The sequence below is a fragment of the Ipomoea triloba genome, chromosome 3 (assembly GCF_003576645.1).
Source record: "Ipomoea triloba cultivar NCNSP0323 chromosome 3, ASM357664v1".
Classification (NCBI taxonomy): domain Eukaryota; kingdom Viridiplantae; phylum Streptophyta; class Magnoliopsida; order Solanales; family Convolvulaceae; genus Ipomoea; species Ipomoea triloba.
In genome coordinates, this window is record NC_044918.1 from 1,892,063 (window position 1) to 1,909,741 (window position 17,679).

Genomic DNA, 17,679 nt, shown 5'->3' on the forward strand with positions numbered 1-17,679 from the left:
TTATTTCCTATTCAGATGAAGTTAATCCCCAAACGCAGCCCTGCCACAAAAATGAAAAGATCCGAAGGGCAAATTTGTCCTTTCGCATAACGTATCTAGCGATCCGCGCTCTCCGCCACCTCTTCTTAAGCTCCTCGCCGCCGCGCATCTCTCTCCTCCTCCCTCTCTCTCTCCCTTTGTCTGTGTGTATACAATTTCTGTCTTTGTAAGAATCTCTAATGGCTTTACAAGTTCAAGTTGACAGGGCGGCGTTCAAGCCGGTAATGTTGAGTTCTTCGAGCAGCAGGTCCACCAAGCAGTTTGTGGTCAGCGTCGCAGTGGATCGTAGATACAACAACCCGGCGGCGTTGAAATCTGGAGGGCGTCTGAGCTTGAGGGTTAAGGCGAGCTTAGACTCTACAGCTACGGCTACTACTACTCCGACGTTGGGTAAGGTGACCGAGGTTAACAAAGATACCTTCTGGCCTATTGTCGAAGCCGCCGGTGAGAAAGCCGTCGTCCTTGACATGTACACTCAATGGTAACTCTATCATCCCTCCTCTCCCTGTTTGTAGTAGAATCCTTCTGTAAAATTATTGTTATGATTGCGACAAATCTTGCTCTGAGGTAATCTGAACCAGTGGCCTCTGAACTTAATACAATTATGAGTTTAGTATACTCATTTCCTAATCTAATTTTGTGCTCTGATAGTGGAGTAGCTGCATAATATGACTGATAGTGAAAAAATTAGGTTTTGTTAGGAAATAATTTAAAATGCATAAATTGGCCAGTTTGGTAAAATAGTTAGCTCATCGGTCAATTTTGGCTTATTTGATCACTATTAGCTGCTTGACTTGGTTAAAAAATTAATATAAGTGTTTGGTTAATCAGTTTTTTGTAACTTCAAAATGTTAAAATTCAAAAAGTTGTTTTAATTAGCTTTTTGATAAAAGAAATTATATCAATAAGCTATAGCTTACCTCTTTAGTCATACCCTCTAACTCAATCAGTCATTTACCAAATAAAGCCAATAATATGTTGGGAAAGCAAATCTTGTGCAGCTACTATAAATATTGGATGGGTGTTTAGAAACGTCATGTACGAAAGAGCAAGAAAAGATTTATTGTGCCGTGTTTAGGAACACTGCCTTAAGAGCAATTTTCCGGGACGGTGTAGTCGTATAAAACCGATATTGCTCCCCAAGGTTAACACAGTGCTATGCTTACGTGCATCTGTAAACGTAGTTAAAACCTGACTTTTATTATTTAGCTCAGACTGATGAACATAGAATGAATAATTAAGAAGTGAACTAGATGATGATCAGAAGTGGATGATCCATTCTCGTAAATAGAATGGCTTTATATGGTGTAGTTAGACACACTAATTTAGCATGCAAATCCACTAAATAAGCTACTCCACAATTCTTCAATGAAAGATGTCCACATGTATGATGTAGAGGAAGCAACAGCCACAAGTACCATGTGAGGACAAGACAATTTCAAAAAGAAAAGGACATATAATAAGGATAAGTTTGGTCCAAATATATGCTGGTCCGAAATTATGCCAAGCGCTAATGATTTATCCAACATAATATGACTGATAGTGTGTAAAATTGACAACTTTTTGTAATCTAAGTTGAAGCGAGCATTACAGTCTTGTGAGGAATTGTAAAACATCTAATTGGTTTTGGACAATAACAGAGGGTGTTTTTTATTGGGAGAATCTGGCAAGGTTTTGTGATGTGTTTAATGCATTTGTTATTTATATATTTAATTATGTCTATCTGCAGGTGTGGTCCTTGCAAGGTTATTGCTCCTAAGTTTGAAGAACTGTCTGCAAAGTATCTTGATGTTGTCTTTCTAAAGTTGGATTGCAACCAGGATAACAGGGTCTGTGCTCTACACCTTCTGACTTTCACCTCACTTATTATGGAAAAATAAATAAATAATTATAGTCAATAAATTTTGACAGCCATTAGCAAAGGAGCTAGGCATAAAGGTGGTTCCTACATTCAAGGTTCTGAAGTCTGGCAAGATAGTTAAAGAAGTGACTGGAGCGAAAATAGATGATTTAATAGCGGCCATCGAGTGTGCAAGGTCAGGCTAGATTTCTTTCATCGTATGCTTTGCGCAATTTGTTCATAATGCAATCTACTGGCATGAATATGATGTAATAAATTGTACTCTTTCTAGTTTTGTTTTTTGTGTATAGTGACAAATAATTTGATAAGGAAAACCTTTAGCCATGGTTCCTCATATTCTGGATGGAGTCGGTGACATTGTCTAATGGTATAAATGCAGATGCTGATTTAACCTTGGTCCATAAGGTCATATGAACCCTGTAGTTTTCTTAACAAATAACAATGATGTCTTTGGCTAAGGAAGCTACAAGAAAAGGGGTTAAAAAACATACTAAATGAATATAAGAAGAAATGTAATTACCTCTTCTTATGTAATTAATTAATCCTCCCTCCCTAACAACCATCCAAAACTAAATATAATTACATTTTGAGCAGAAAAGTGAATGTAATCCTTGAGTATCTTTCAATCCCAGCCCAATCTATTCAACCCTATTCCCTAACATGAGTTTGAAAGGATCCTTTCCCTTCTTCCTAGTGTAATCTGGCCGTCTCGCTCTCTGATTCAACTTTGAGAGCTGGCTATCCCAGACATCTTGGTTTTCATCTTCAGTATCTGCAACTCTCTAACCATTTGAGTTTAGCCTTCAATATCCACCTAATGAAATCATTGTCAACATGTGTATATATAATAATACTAACTAATATATATATATATATATATTGTGCCCTTATAGTTATATAAGAAGCTACTTACAGGGGAGTTGATCCTGTCATGCTACTACCTTACTGAGCTGTTCTTTGGCCTCCTTTAAGATGCTGTAAACCTCCTCATTTTCTGGACACTCTTTCATCAAAGACTCGCATTCTTGCATACAGGCTTCCAACTTCCCCATCTATATATCAATAAATCAAATCATATTATAACAAGTTTTCTAGCTAGACTCTGACTGACAGGATAAGTGGAGTCTATACCTTGAGGAGACAATCGCATTTTCTTAGTCTAGCCTTGATGAAAGATGGTCGGTAAGTAAGGGCAGCATTGCAGTCCTCAAGTGCTTGATCATATTGTTCAAGCCTTGTCCGGCAGGCAGATCGGTTTGACAGCAAGACAGCATTGTAGGGGTCATGATCGAGTCCTTCCCCGTATGCAATACAAGCCTCTGAAAACCTTCCCGCCTTAAACAGTCCATTGCCATTTGATCTTGCGCTTGCAACAGCGCACATCTTCTTAGCCACCATGCTTGCTTCCTTGTTATTAGTGTCTAGCCGAGCTGCTTGTTCTGCTGCCTTCCAAGCTTCATCCACCCTGCCAAAGTGTTTTTGAGTTTAAACCTCATTTAACACATTTGCGGCCTGATTCTCTTCATCTTTTACATCATTATTTATTTAGTACTTAGTACTAACCTGCCAGCAGCCATGTCGACTTGAGCTTGTATGATCAGCATGGTTGCATTACCAGCAGGGCCAAAGAATTTGGTGCATTCATCAACATCAAATTTTGGGCCTTTCTGCAAAGTTTCATCTGCATCTTGGTACCTATGGAGCCTTATCAGTGCCTCAGCTTTCAGAGCAAATATCTGATCAACAAAAAGAAAAAAGAAATAATAAGGGCTCTGTTTGGCATACCTAACTTATAAGCTAGCTTTAAGCCAAAAGCTTAAAAGCTAGTTGCTAGTAGCGTCTCAAAATAAGCTATTATTTTAAGCTGTCCATGTTTTACCAAACAGAGCTTATAACTTATTTGTAACTTAAAATAAGTTATAAGCTCTAAAATAAGCTCTACCAAACATAGTCAAGGTGATATGGAAACTCAAAGAAGAGATGCAATGCATAATTTGATGAATAGTTGGCTAACCTGTGGTGCAGAATCAGCCTCAGCTGATATAGCGAGGCTACTTTCTTTCAAAAGGGTGTTCCAATCTCTTTGCTTCTTAGCTTCAGTGCACTTGGAGAGATGTAGTTGAAGATTTTTAGCATTGCTCATAACATCAGGATCTGCTTCATGCCCTGCCTGTTTGTAATGATGCAACGCGGTTTCTGCTTGACCTAATCTGAAAAATTACAGTAAATTATTATTATTATAAGCACATCCATAAATTTGCCGGTCATTACGTGACAAGGATTTAACCCCATTACCTGACATATAGAGTTGCCAAACGGTTATGGGCTCTTTGATATTGTGGCTCAAGCCGAATTGCTTCTCTGCATTCAAAAACTGCTTCAAGAAGTCTCCCCAAAGCAGTCAGGGCTGCAGATTTGTTGCTCCTATAAGATGCCTTATTGGGATCAATGGCAATTGCTGCATCATACAAAGCCAAGGCTACTGCAAATCTCCCATTCTTGTAATCCTCATTCCCCAAAACCTTCAACTCCTCAGGATCCATGCTGTTAGAAATAACTCCTCGACAAAGGGAGGAGGGGGGAGGCTTCTCAGCCTCTTCATGACCATATTTCCCGTTCTGCTCTTCCACAGGAGCCAAGGTAACAACATTGTTGTTTCTCTCAGGTTGTCTTAAATTCCCCAAATCCCCGTACAGCATAACATTGCCAGAGGAAGCCCGGATTAAGTTGCTGGCCGCCTTTGACCTCTGATGATCAAAGATCATGCTGTCCAGCTCCCCTGAAATCCCCATCGTCCCCTCGGGGACCTTCCTAGTACCTTTATACACTCCCCTGCCTTGGTGTGCTCTATCATCAATGGAGCTTTTATTGTTCTGGTTTTGGTGATAAACAGCAGCCGGCTTGGAATGGTCGGGGCCAGGGCGAGCAATGACCCTATCGGGGCCCTGTTTCTGGGCATCCCAGTTGGTTTTAGCATTGGGAGTGCTTGGAGTTTTGTGCATAGAATTTCTGGCATTATCGTGTGCACTGTGTATTTTGAGTGAGCCTGTGGAGGTGGACCTCCTATGCCATATACTCCTGCGCCCGAAAAACGCATTTAGCAACCCACAACCTGATGATTTTTTCTCAGGAGAATTTCTCATATCACACAGAAGATTGATTAATTGTATGTGTCTAAGCCTTCCCAGACTCAATTCTTCTCAAAACATAGAAAAGGAGATGGAATTGCAAGGAATTGAATGAATTCTGACCGCCATGCATGCATGGAAAGGTCATGCATGTGTTAAATTTATTTTATGGAAAAAATGTGTGTTTATGCAGAGAGAGAGGAATAGATTAGTTATGGGGTTTGGGAAAATTAGCAAATACCCCTCTCCAGGAGTATTGTTTTTCTATGCCCAATAAGGAAAGAAATAATCTTCCGTTCTCTCTCCTCCTCCCTCTCTCTGTATCTTCGGGTGAAGAAGAAGAAAGATGGTAGAAAGAAAACAGAAAAGTATAGTTTAGACTTGTTTCTTTTTGTTGAAATGGATTTTTTTTTTATTTGTTTTGTTTAGTTTGAGTTTTCCTACAATTTTTTGGATCACTTTTGTGTGGGTTTTGAATTTTGTGGGAAAGCTAGAATCTCGGTGAGGAAGAATTAAAATCATCTAAATATTTAGAGGAAGCAAAAGATATTGAAAATTAACTATTGCCACAATTTTAATTAAAAGTATCATCTAAAAGCCTGTCACCCTCAGGCCTCAACAACTATATATATGAACTCAATTGAAATAATTAAAAGTTAAAAGCATAAAATTAACATATATAATTAAACTATTTCAATCGTATGTTCTCATTTGAGGTTTACGTTAAAGATGAATTGAAAATTCAAGATTGTCCATAACGAGGCTCTGGTTCAGCTTCATATTTCTCCACTGGGTATGCGGTAAGGTGCCTAGTCTTCATCTTATTTATGGCATTTGCTGGGTTTAGGCTCTTGGGACAACATGCCGTGCAATTTTTTATAGTCCTGCACCTATACAACCGTTTCTGATTCTCTGTTATTGCCTGCAATCTCTCTTTTGCATATTCGTCCCGGCTGCATATACATATAGGCAAAAACTTAACTCGTGTGAGACTAATCATGAATAAAGTCTGAAGAAAAATGTACATTTTTTTGTTATAAATAAAATAAACCTGTCGGAAATCCAACGATAAGCATGGAGTAAAGCCGCCGGGCCGGGAAACTCTTCAGGATTCCACCAGTAGGAAGGGCAGGAAGTTGAGCAGCAGGCGCATAATATACACTCGTACAGCCCGTCTAGTCTTTTCCTCTCCTCCGGAGTCTGCCTGTATTCCCTTCCTTCCGGGGCCGCCTTTCTCGTCTTCAGCCACGGCTCAATTGACCTGCAGATGCTTATAAATACATTAGTCGTATTTTGAAAATATTAAGAATAGTTTCACCCCGGTGAAGGTAACCAACACATTGCCCGGGCCAGGTCACAAGTTCCAGTCTCATGGGGACCTGTACAAGATAAGTCTAAAAGCACCTGGTGATGGACGGGATTGTTAGGGGCAGAAGAGGCAAATAAAAGGCTTAAAAAGCCAAATATAACCCCAACATCTCGAAAATTTGTGACTTTGGCACAGTAATAAGCGTTCAATCCTACCATAACGCTGAAATTCAAAAAACAAATTAATTGATGGAGTAGGTGTGGCCTTACTTGTACTGTTGGTAGAAGTTAGTGAGGTCAACCACCAAGTCTTTGATGACGAACATGTGCGGCAGAGGCGTGATTACCGTGGCCCTGCTCGTGTCTGTGTCTATTGGCTTCAGACACGCCACAGTATTGACGCCATCTATGTTCATCGAGCACGACCCACATATCCCTTCCCTGCAAGACCTCCTGTAACTCAAACTCGAATCCTCCTCACCCTTTATCTTCTGCAGCGCATCCAGAACCTACGCACAAATTCAATTTTCTAGTTTTTAATTTTTCAATATTATTATAATATTCAATTCGACCAAAAATAAAAGCCTGTCTTCAATTTTGACTTATTTATTTAAGCATATTGGCTAAGTGTTGTGACTTGATTAAAAAATTAATATAAGTGTTTGATTAATAATTTTTTTTAATTTTAAAATGCTGAAATTCAAAAACCGCTTACACCAAATAAACAACATTTTAAATTTTAAAATTTTGAAAAAAATATTATATCAAAACGATATCAACTAACAACTAATTTAACTAACATATTTCTACGGCTAATGTTATCAATTAATTATATAACATACCATATAACGCAATCAGTTAACCACCCTAACAGCCATTTAGCAAACTGGGCCAAAATTTGAATGTGCGTACCATGGGGCCACAAGCGGAGAGATCGACGTGAAATGACTGAAGAAATGGCCTTTGGTTGGGATGATCAGGGCTCCATCTGTAGATTCTGAACTCTTTCTTCGGAGATTGGTTTTCGCCTAATTGTCTCAACCTGTTTACGTTTGACTCCACAGCTTCCCCTGCGTGTTCTTGAGCAATTGGGTGGCCTTCTAGACTCGGAAACTTCTCTGATCCCTTTGATTCCCCGGCAGCTTTCTTGAATAAACCTCGTACACTGCTCTTCATCACTCCATTTCTTAACAAATTCCTCGACATCTTTAGTTAATTACAACTCCCTCCTCTTGGATTATTCTTATACATATACGGAGTGTTTTCGGTTGCATTTATTTAATTCTTTTTTTGTTTGTCTTAGGTGGCTGCAGCATGCGAGGTCTTTGCTTAGAAGAAGACACGACACGACGACACTTGGTTGCATGGCTGAAACGTGGTGACAATTCATGAATTTAGTCAAAAGCTTCCGGGTCGGCCCATTCAAAGAGTATTTTAGAAATGTGGGCCTTTTCTATTGTCTCCATCGACTGACATATTGGGCCTTCATGCCTACATCAAGGCCCCATAGCATTAAAAATAATAGTTATACCATGGACGCTGACCATCTTGCAATGTGGGTCCATCACAGTTTATATCTTGAATATATTCAATATGTAAATTGTGAACATTTAGTTCTGAACATTCAGTATATAAATTGTGAACATTATTAATAGTGTGTTTTGAACTAGAGTCCACCTTACAAAATGTACAGGGTCCACAAACTAATTTGCCCATTAAAAACTCATGTACTTCATATTAACCAATTGTTATACCATGGACAAATGTTCATATTGCTTTCTAAACTATGATACAAAAATTGTACCTTCAGGTAATACATTCAGTATATACAGTTAACTGTTTCTGTACATATACACAAATAACTTGATAATTGATGGCACACAATATTATAGCTTAAGGTACAGAAATTGTTAACTGCAAATACAAAATGTGTTAACTACAGATATAGAATCTGAAGATTATTTTTTTTATTAGGATTTACAATGCAATATAGTATGTCCATCTTAACTAAAAGTTTAAAGTAATAATTGGACCGCATAATTATGTTTATATATATCAAATTAAAGTATGTGCAAATTTAACCGAGAATCTGCAGCGTTAAACCTACCGAGCGCAGGTACAAAATGCAAGAGAATTGGAGGACAGAGTCCAACCATGCAGGGAGTCAAGTCATAGAAAATGGCAGGTTTTATTGTATGAAGATGAATAGACAGTCAGAGCCTAGGATCCGGTCAAACCTTTGACATTTATTTTGTTTGATGAATTTTCACAAAACCACCAATCCAAACCCCTATTATTGTACACAAATTACACATCACTGGCCCCTAACACTGTACCATAAACAGCATTTTTTTTTTTTTTTGTTTTGGTTTTCTTTTCCTAAATATCAACAGTCAACAACTGCCCCTTCAGTGCCTTAAATTATTGGAAACATACCTCGTCCCATTGTCCCACCCTGGTGTAAGTTGTACATTTCTGGACTACAAATTTGTGCACCAATGATTTTTGACCAGGCATCTCAAAGAAATTGTTTGAAATTTCTGTTTCTTTTAAGAATAATAATAGTCTGTACGAGAGATAATAAATTGTTGTACATTAAATATTATATATATATTTTTAAAAATACTATGACTTTCATTTAGTTTTTTATAAAAATAAAAATAAAAATTCATTCTTTATTTCTGAAATGAGACAAATATACATTGATAGTATAGACCCAAAAGGCCCAAATGATATATGGTGATCCGGTTCGTGAAATTAAACCAATCAAAGTAATGTTACAATAATGGGCAAATTATACAATGGACCAGGGTCTATCTTGCATTGTAGATCCTGGTCTAAAAATAACCTTCATATTATATATCTGTAGTTGACACATTATGTGCCTGCAGATTGTACATGTAGCTATCATATTATGTATTATCAAGTTATTTGTTTACATGCATAAAAATTGTTAATTGTATGTGCAAAATGTGTTAGCTGAAAGTACATAATTTTTATATCAGATTCATAATGCAATATGAACATTAATCCATGGTATAACAATTGGTGGCTCTTTCAAATGAAAGGTCACAAATTCGAACAATTAATTTACCAAACACCATTCCACAACGCTAAAAGCTATCAGCTAATAATTGTCTCCATTTGTTTTCTTCCAATTTATTCATATTTAATACGGAGTATTTTATAATTTAGGTTTACACTGTGTCAACACAAGTAAACATATTGTATATTTTCATTTATAAAAAATTTTATTTAAAAGAATTCAGTTAACAAACGCACGCAAAGGTTCTATCATAATACCAATGCCCTAAAATAATGGTTGTTTGTAATTGCAGTCACCACAATTTACTAAACCAAACATCATTAATTTCTGCGTTAGTTTCATCCAAATTACCCGATTTTTACTCAACCCGTCAACATTAGCATTTCGCCCGTGATTTTAGCATTAAGTTGGCATCGATTCTCGACAAATAATAAATCGCCATGTCAGCATACAAGGATATATTTAGCAAACAACAATGTAATCCAATTGTCCATATCATAATGATCGCTCAAAATCGCCGCCATCGCGGCTGCTGGACCACCACGGCCTCACCGGAGAAATCCACCAACTAATTAACGAAAATGTTAAATCAATTTTATCATCTCATCCGACTTCAAATTGCAATTTCTTCAAACATTTATTCTTTTCCTCATGCCAAGGAAAGCAACATACAGAGGGGTAAGGAATATAATAAATTCATCAAAACAAATAATTAAAAATTAATCGAAACGGCGAATGATCAAATGAAAGGAAAGATGCTCCATAAGAGCATCCTCATTAACAGTTTTAAAGTGATTTTTTGTGTAACCAAATGTGAGATTGGAAGAGAGAAATATGAAAGAGAAGTAAAAAAGTCCAGCAGAATAATTTTTTTTTTTTTTTTTTGTCTACTAATGTGGGCACCAGCCACCACCAAAAGAATTAAAATTAAAAAAGAATAAATAAATAAAACGCCGTGAGCACGAGTTGGTTACCATGCTCATTTTTTTTTTCGACAACCTTCTCTCCTACTTGACTCCTAAAAACTTTTTAAAAAATTATACTAATTGAGTTGCTCGAAAGCTCAATTACTAAAATGAAGCATAAACAAAGAAAAGCCCTGACAAAGAGCACAAGACAAAAGAATCCTGCGAGGCCAAACCATAACAAAAGTACAGACAGCAAGAATTGAAAGGAAGCTCGCATGAAACCAAAAGTCCCATATAAAAATTGCAGGCTTCATTTTATAGTCACTGTAACCACCTGTAATATATTCACCATCAAAATATTTTATAAAAAGTGAAATTAAAAAGAAATAGAAAACTTTCAAAAAAAAAAGAAAAAAAAAACATCAGCCAAAGAAAAGGGCGTAATAGTGAAATTAGGGATGTGTTTTAAAAGTCTAAATTAATGGGACAATCCCAGTTAATTTGGTCAAACTAATAACTTTGTAATTACGAACAAGGTTAAAAGTTCGACTCTCAGCAATTGATCTTCATAATTTGAGCTGTAAGAGTTACGGGGTTTAAATTATCTAATTTCAAATAAAGAATAAAGACAAAATAACATAAAATTGACAAAAATGTCATTACATTGTGATCAATTATTTATAATAGCCCTTCTATCATCCTTCACGCAGATCGAACATTCTCGCAAGACTCGGTCTTCGGCTAATGGACGTGCTGGTCGTCTCGGAGGCCAATCACACCCCATGCCGAGCTTGAGGTCAGGATCCTGGCCTCCATTTCTTCTTATAGCCTCCTCGCTTAGGCTTTACTCGTTGAGTTACACGCAATATACCCATCACCATGTTTTATCCTAAGCGGAATTGGAAAAAAAAAAAAAAAAGCCAAGCAAATACATATAGCGCTAGGAAATGAAGTTAATAAATATAAATTACTGCTAGGCTCCATACAGCTACGTACTAACATGAATTCTGCACGGAAAACTTTTCACTATATCTAGCAAATGTAAGTTGTATATGGCTCGAATTGTTTTTATGTTTGGAAATTACATATTAAATGATTATTTTTTACGTATTTGGTAAATATTTTAAATTATATATTGTACCAAATCTTTTTATCTAATTTAATAACTTTTAGATAACAATTACTTTCACCATTGAAATTTCTCTCCAATTTCATTTTACCAAAAAGTGAAGAGAATTCTAGACTCACCTTCTAACCAATTCCATTGATAAGGAAAATAATGGGTGAAAAGTTAACACAATTTTCTAACCCGAAAATTTTGGCCAACAATGCCCAGACGATTATTTTCGCCCTAGGGACCGTCAGAGCGGTTTCCGCACACTGGGACCCTCGTTGTTTACTCAGGCACTCGAATTTACTGTTTCAGCACTTGAAATAGAGCGACCTACGATGATGGGTTGTACTTGTGGCTGATTAGCTGTTGGACGATGGTGGTTGGTGGTTGTGCCTTGTCGGGAAGGTGTCTGGACGACGGTGGGTAGTGGTTGCAGATGATTGACCAAAGCGGGAATCAGCAAAGTCAGCAACGAAAAATGACTTCCCTACAAAAAAAAAAAAATGGAAGTCATTTTCTAGAAAAACATGTCAATTTTTCATTGATCATATCCTTATTTTTCATTGACTTTAAATTTTCCTCACTGAACCCTGAAAATTCAGGTAGTTTCCTTTAAAAGGTACGTGTAACATTACAATTTCTGACTTTAAAATAAATAAATAAACTATGATATCTAGAAAATATTTTGACAATCATGACATATTCTACCAGCGAAAATCAAAATAAATAAATAAAATATCTTCTCTTATTCTTCTCCTTCTGTTTTTATTTTTCTTCTATTCTTCTCCTTCTTTTTTTATTTTTCTTATATTCTCCAACATATTTCTTTTCCTTCAATTCTTTCTTCTTCTTTTCTTCATTTTCCTCTTCGTATATGTAACTATTGAAAAAAAAATGGAAAATATGAAAATATTGATTCTATATTCTTTTTTCGCATACACCGAAATATGCATTCCGAAACCACCCCTACTAGCTGCCAAGCAATGAAATTAAATAAATATTTTAAACGAAAATTTACTTCAAATATAATTGAAGTACAAAAATATAAACTAATAAAGAAAAACGAGGTAGAAAATAATAAACTTTGTACTGCAATAAAATACAACTATAAATTAAAATCATGCAAATTCCTTCGATGTACAGAAATGTTCGTAGTCTCTATCTAAAAGTGAGCAATGCACTTTAGATGAAACTCACTTTGTGATCTTAATTGAAGATTTGAACTTATAAACATATTAGGGGAAATTGTATTTTTCATTCCTAAGTTATAAGATAATTGTAGAATTCGTCTCTGTGTGTTGGTCATGCTCACTTTTTGTCTCTAAATTATCATTGAAGTTGCACTTTTCGTATTTTCGTGCTCACTTTTCGTCCATAAGTTACACTAAATTGTAAATTTTGTCCCTAATGTTTTATTAATAAAGGGACGAAAAATGCAACATCAATAATCACTCAAGGACAAAAGGCGAATATGATCAACACTTATGAATGAATTCTACAATTACCCTATAACATAGGGACAAAAGGTACAATTTTTCTAACATATAATTACCAAACTAATTGTCCGACCACTTTGCTGAATTATCCAAAATCATGCAAATTTCCTAAGCGTTACGTATTATACATTCTCGTGTACCCAAAAATTTTACCCATACCAACTATTTTGAAATACTTTAATTCATTTAGCTTTACTTTTTTCCCCTTTCGTTCCTTTTTCCCTGTGTGGGCAAAGCAGCTTCACAGCCATTGCATTTCTTCCACAAGTATTGTGATTGGTAATTGGTTGGCAAAGAATAAAACCAACCAAGACGCCACCATATAGAAAAAGCTTAGCAGAAAAGAGGGCAATGGAGTCTGATAAATATTCCTGTATGAGTGGTTTTTCAAGAAATTCGGATTTGGGGAATAAAGGAATTTTATTTGCACGATATATTGTAATCATTTATGTGTTGTTCAATTGTATATATAATGGTATACATTAAAGATATGCATGTTTTTAGGCTTGAATACCTAAATTAAGATCGAATAAGGCTATTATTCTTATATTTTTATGAGTGATTATAGACGAAAGTTAAAAAAGATTCGAAACTTTACGTGTTCTATAGTATGATGTTATTACTTTTTTTTTTTATGATTGATTAACACTATATGATGTTGATTCGATTTATATTTGTTTCTTATTCCCTATAGACATATGATAAAGGGGTTCTTTAAACAATAATATTAATCTCATGTATATCTGTTATCCTTCTTTTATGTAATCAACTTATAAACAATTTTGTTTGAAAGTCAATGTTATATAGTTGAAATGACATATAAAATATCTTATTTAACTCAAGTTTTTGAATTCAAATTTCATTATATACAGATTTTTTTAATGAACAAACATTGGAATAACTTAAAAATTTGTCAAATTATAAAAATAAATACAAGACATTATTTCTTATACGCATATATACAAAGTAATTGTAAAAAATGTTATAGTTGAGCAACACCCATTTATGATTTTAAGTTAGGGCAACCACATTAATGATTTTTTTTTACAGGTTTTTTAGGAAAGCATTGCTTATGTGGAGGAGAGAGAAGGATGAGAGATTATTTGGTGTCTTCTTGTAAGAGAGGTATTTTTGTGGGACTCGCCAAGAGAGAAAAGAGAAAGGGGAACTGCACAGACATGCGTGGGCTGCACAGATCGCGCCGAGCCAAGCGCGTTAGTGCAACTCTTCTTTTTTTTTTTTTTACCAGACTGTTTTTTCCCCTTTTCCCCATTTTTTCTTCTTTTTCTTTCCCTCGTCTCTCTCCTAATTGGCACCTAAAAAACCTCAACAACCTTACTATTGAGGTTGCGAATTTTATAGAGCATCTTGAATTTTTACAAAGAGTAACACTATATGAACTTCAAAAGAAAAATATTTTTAGGCACAACGTGATTAGTTAAATATTCAATCTAATTTAACCAAAAGATATTCTGATTTGATAATTAACCAATCTTAATATTTCACATTAAGAATTGAGGTATTTTTACTTCAAAGAATAATTCCATTCATTTCCTTTTACAAATGTATATTAAAAGTAGTTGTATCAATAATATTGTTGAGTTAGAAGACACATGGGGAATAGTCAAATGTTGAGTGGTATACTAAGATTTGAATAATTAGAAATGAAAAAAGGTGTAATTAGGAGAGACAAAAATGTGTGTGTGTATACATATGTAAGATTCACTTTTTTGTGATTAGGAGATTGAAACCCAATTCCAAGATGTGATGTGAAAACATAATCCGTGGCTCGTTGGTCGGTCGGTTGGTGAGTTTCTATCCATTTTTCTAAGGAATGGGTGCCTTGCTATTTTCAATGCATTAATGATTCCTGTCCCAACTATAAACTGCTGCGCTAGTGTTGTTACACATATATTCTGCGCACTGCCATTTCTGCAATACCTTCGCCTTATATATGTAAGATTAGCTTCTTCTTCCTATACCAAATCATCATGTTTCCACCTCCTTTATATATATATATATGTTAGTTTTACATTCTCGAGGTAGCCAGACGGTAAGTCAACACAACCATAAAATAAGAAAAATAATAATAATAATATGAAAAAGCAATTGGACAAAGTAACCGCACTTGCATTAAAATCAAAATCTGATCACAGGCCAAAGGGAGTATTTATATAAGAATAATGAACATTTTACAAGAAAAACAAGAAAAACTTAACAAATATGACTTTAGGAAGGTTGCTTAAACTACCCAAAACCGCCATCGCTGCTTCTTAATGTGAAATAGGAAAATATCCCACCAAATCTGTGAAAGATCCCCAGCGAGTCTCTGCTCGCCACCTCTGAGTGTCGCACTCAATCGGACATTGCGACCATATGCCTACATCAGGTGGGCCAATGGGTATCCGTACCCAGCCCATCTACTGGTAAAACTGGTCAGTCAGCGGGCTCCGGGTACTAGGGGTCCTCCAGAGACTGGGTACCTACTCAGGAAGTATCCATCAATATATATGTAACTCTGGTCTATTGGCCCTTTTTATTATAAGCTCGTAATTAAATTTAAGTAATCTAATTAGACTGCTCTGGTTTATCTATCATTTGTCAATTAAGATTACAAGGAAGACAGACTTCACTCAGAATGCGTTTTTCCGATAACAACCGTAAATTTCCTCTTAAATTAATTTAATAAAACGTACACACATTAGTCATTACTGAGTGCCAACAACATTGTCCTATTGTATTTCATTACTTTTTGAACTTTTGCGAAACATACCTTACAAATTACTCATAAAATTCACTTAGATCTGTGCATATATATTAAAGTATTTAACCACATCCTTTTCAAAATGGCACCTGTAAAAAAAAACAAAGAGTTATATATTCTGGCGAAAATGCTGAATTAGGAAATGGAAACCACAGGGGAAGCCATAATTTTAGCTTAGAAATGTTGGCAGGCAGCCATGCTCTTTATTCCTTTGCCATTATACCTTTTCAGTACTTGAAAGGCAAAGTAAGATCGAGCTGGAAATTGCACATCAACAAATTAAAAAGGGGGAATCTACTGAATCCAACGGCCAGGATGCAAAACAGAAATCACTGTGATCCACTCCTTGATTAAGGTGCAGAATCGATGAAAATGACAGAGAATCGCATACATATAAACGCATACGTATATTATACATATTGATTAATTAGAGCTAGTACAAAAAATAGAAATAATAATAACATAATTATTATCGACATAATTAATGACGAGATAAATGGCTAAAAGATATTACCCCGGATAGATTAATATTTAAAAAATGTTACTCCATTGCAGTAGTAGTTTAAGATCCGCAAGCAACATCCTGCGTTATCCCGGTAGATTTAGGTAAACTTTGTCCTAGAACATTTAATGCCACATGTACCTACTATCTATATGTATCTCTATCCGTCCCAACTCTATATATATATATATATAAAATCCGGTTAATACGCGTGGATATACGATTTAGTATAGTGTACAATTTGTGAGCTCGGGAACAAAATACATTAGGTCAAAGGCCCCCGAGCTAAAGTTATGCACCTTAAGAGTTAAATTCATGCACCTTAAATTGAAAAGTGATGCACATTAAGCATTAAACTTATGCACCTAAAATTCAAAAGGTTATTCATAAAAAAAAAATAAAAATTGTATGCCTTAAGAGTTAAATTTATGCACCTTAAGCTTTAAATGTATGCACATGGAATCTAAAAAGTCGTTATTCATAAGGAAAACAAATTATTATACTCCTTAAGCGTTAAATTTATGCACCTTAAGTTGAAAATAATGATGATAAAAAAGAAAAAAGTGATGCATAATATTGATTGGAAAGTGATGCACCGTACCTTATTATGCATCTATGCCTCTCACCAAAAATAAAAAATAAAAAATTATGCATCTATTTTTTTCCTTATTCATGCACCTTATAGTAGAAAGTTGTGAATTCTTATAATATCTATAATTAATTTTATAATAAATAAAAAAATTCTCTAGTATCTATATCTTTAATTTATTTGAAAGGTCCGAGTACAATATCGTGATCTTTCTCACGATGAATCAATCTTATATTATTTCACTTTTCATTAATCAATGAATAGAATAATATAGTTACAAATTATCTACATCATCAACAACCAAACACAGCTAAAAATAGCAACTAGTATATCAATGGTGATTTAATATTCTCAAATAAATGGATAAATACATCTTATACATACTCGTGAATGTGTGAGGTAGGTTTTGAAGGAAGTCTATTTGTCTCTTTCTACCTAATATAGACTAGAATTCATGATCACAGAATGTAGAGTTTTATTCATGTGACTTTTTTTTTTTTAAAAAAAATGTAACATCAAATTGATAATAAGAATATTTAAAGTTACAATCATATAAATTAAAATTGTACCAAAAGTTCAATAAAATAGTCAAATTCAAACTTTAATATTTGAGTTAATGATATCTGTATTTTAATATTAAAAAAACAAAAAAAACGAACATAACCAAGTGTTAGTACGTAACATCTTAATTAATAGAACTCAAAATTTCACGTATTAACATTAAAGGCAGCAATAAACAAAACTAAAAAGCCTATAACATCATAAAATGTTGAAAAGATAATGTCAACGACCCCGTAGAATATATACGTGTGTATAAGGAGTTCAACCACTTGTCACCTGCATTCATTACATTATGACATTATGTGTATAAATTAGCATAGGTAAAACATTTGCCCATATGTGTGTGTGAATCCCTCGGTGGAT

At 35.0% G+C, this 17,679-nt stretch overlaps 3 protein-coding genes and 1 long non-coding RNA gene across 4 annotated transcripts; 2 read left to right on the top strand and 2 right to left on the bottom strand.

Annotated features, from left to right (window-relative positions):
- The first annotated feature begins 45 nt into the window (after window positions 1-45).
- On the top strand, window positions 46-2,236 carry LOC116013512 (thioredoxin F-type, chloroplastic-like). Its single transcript, XM_031253312.1, has 3 exons — window positions 46-520; window positions 1,769-1,868; window positions 1,951-2,236. Exons 1-3 carry the CDS (start codon window positions 219-221, stop codon window positions 2,083-2,085), a joined length of 537 nt encoding a protein of 178 aa, XP_031109172.1. The 5' UTR covers window positions 46-218; the 3' UTR covers window positions 2,086-2,236.
- Window positions 2,237-2,450: 214 nt separating this feature from the next.
- LOC116013510 (inactive TPR repeat-containing thioredoxin TTL3-like) lies at window positions 2,451-5,351 on the bottom strand. Its single transcript, XM_031253309.1, has 6 exons — window positions 4,196-5,351; window positions 3,915-4,110; window positions 3,464-3,636; window positions 3,032-3,365; window positions 2,814-2,952; window positions 2,451-2,714 (listed from the first exon to the last, which is right to left on the bottom strand). The coding sequence occupies exons 1-5, from the start codon at window positions 5,041-5,043 to the stop codon at window positions 2,830-2,832; spliced, it is 1,674 nt and encodes a 557-aa protein (XP_031109169.1). The 5' UTR covers window positions 5,044-5,351; the 3' UTR covers window positions 2,451-2,714; window positions 2,814-2,829.
- A 62-nt stretch (window positions 5,352-5,413) lies between these two features.
- LOC116013511 (succinate dehydrogenase [ubiquinone] iron-sulfur subunit 3, mitochondrial) lies at window positions 5,414-7,547 on the bottom strand. Its single transcript, XM_031253310.1, has 4 exons — window positions 7,249-7,547; window positions 6,607-6,845; window positions 6,080-6,289; window positions 5,414-5,981 (listed from the first exon to the last, which is right to left on the bottom strand). Exons 1-4 carry the CDS (start codon window positions 7,540-7,542, stop codon window positions 5,771-5,773), a joined length of 954 nt encoding a protein of 317 aa, XP_031109170.1. The 5' UTR covers window positions 7,543-7,547; the 3' UTR covers window positions 5,414-5,770.
- Window positions 7,430-8,022, top strand: LOC116013513. The gene is made up of 2 exons (XR_004097261.1): window positions 7,430-7,547; window positions 7,640-8,022. It is a non-coding gene; the product is annotated as an uncharacterized LOC116013513 (long non-coding RNA).
- Window positions 8,023-17,679: the final 9,657 nt, after the last annotated feature.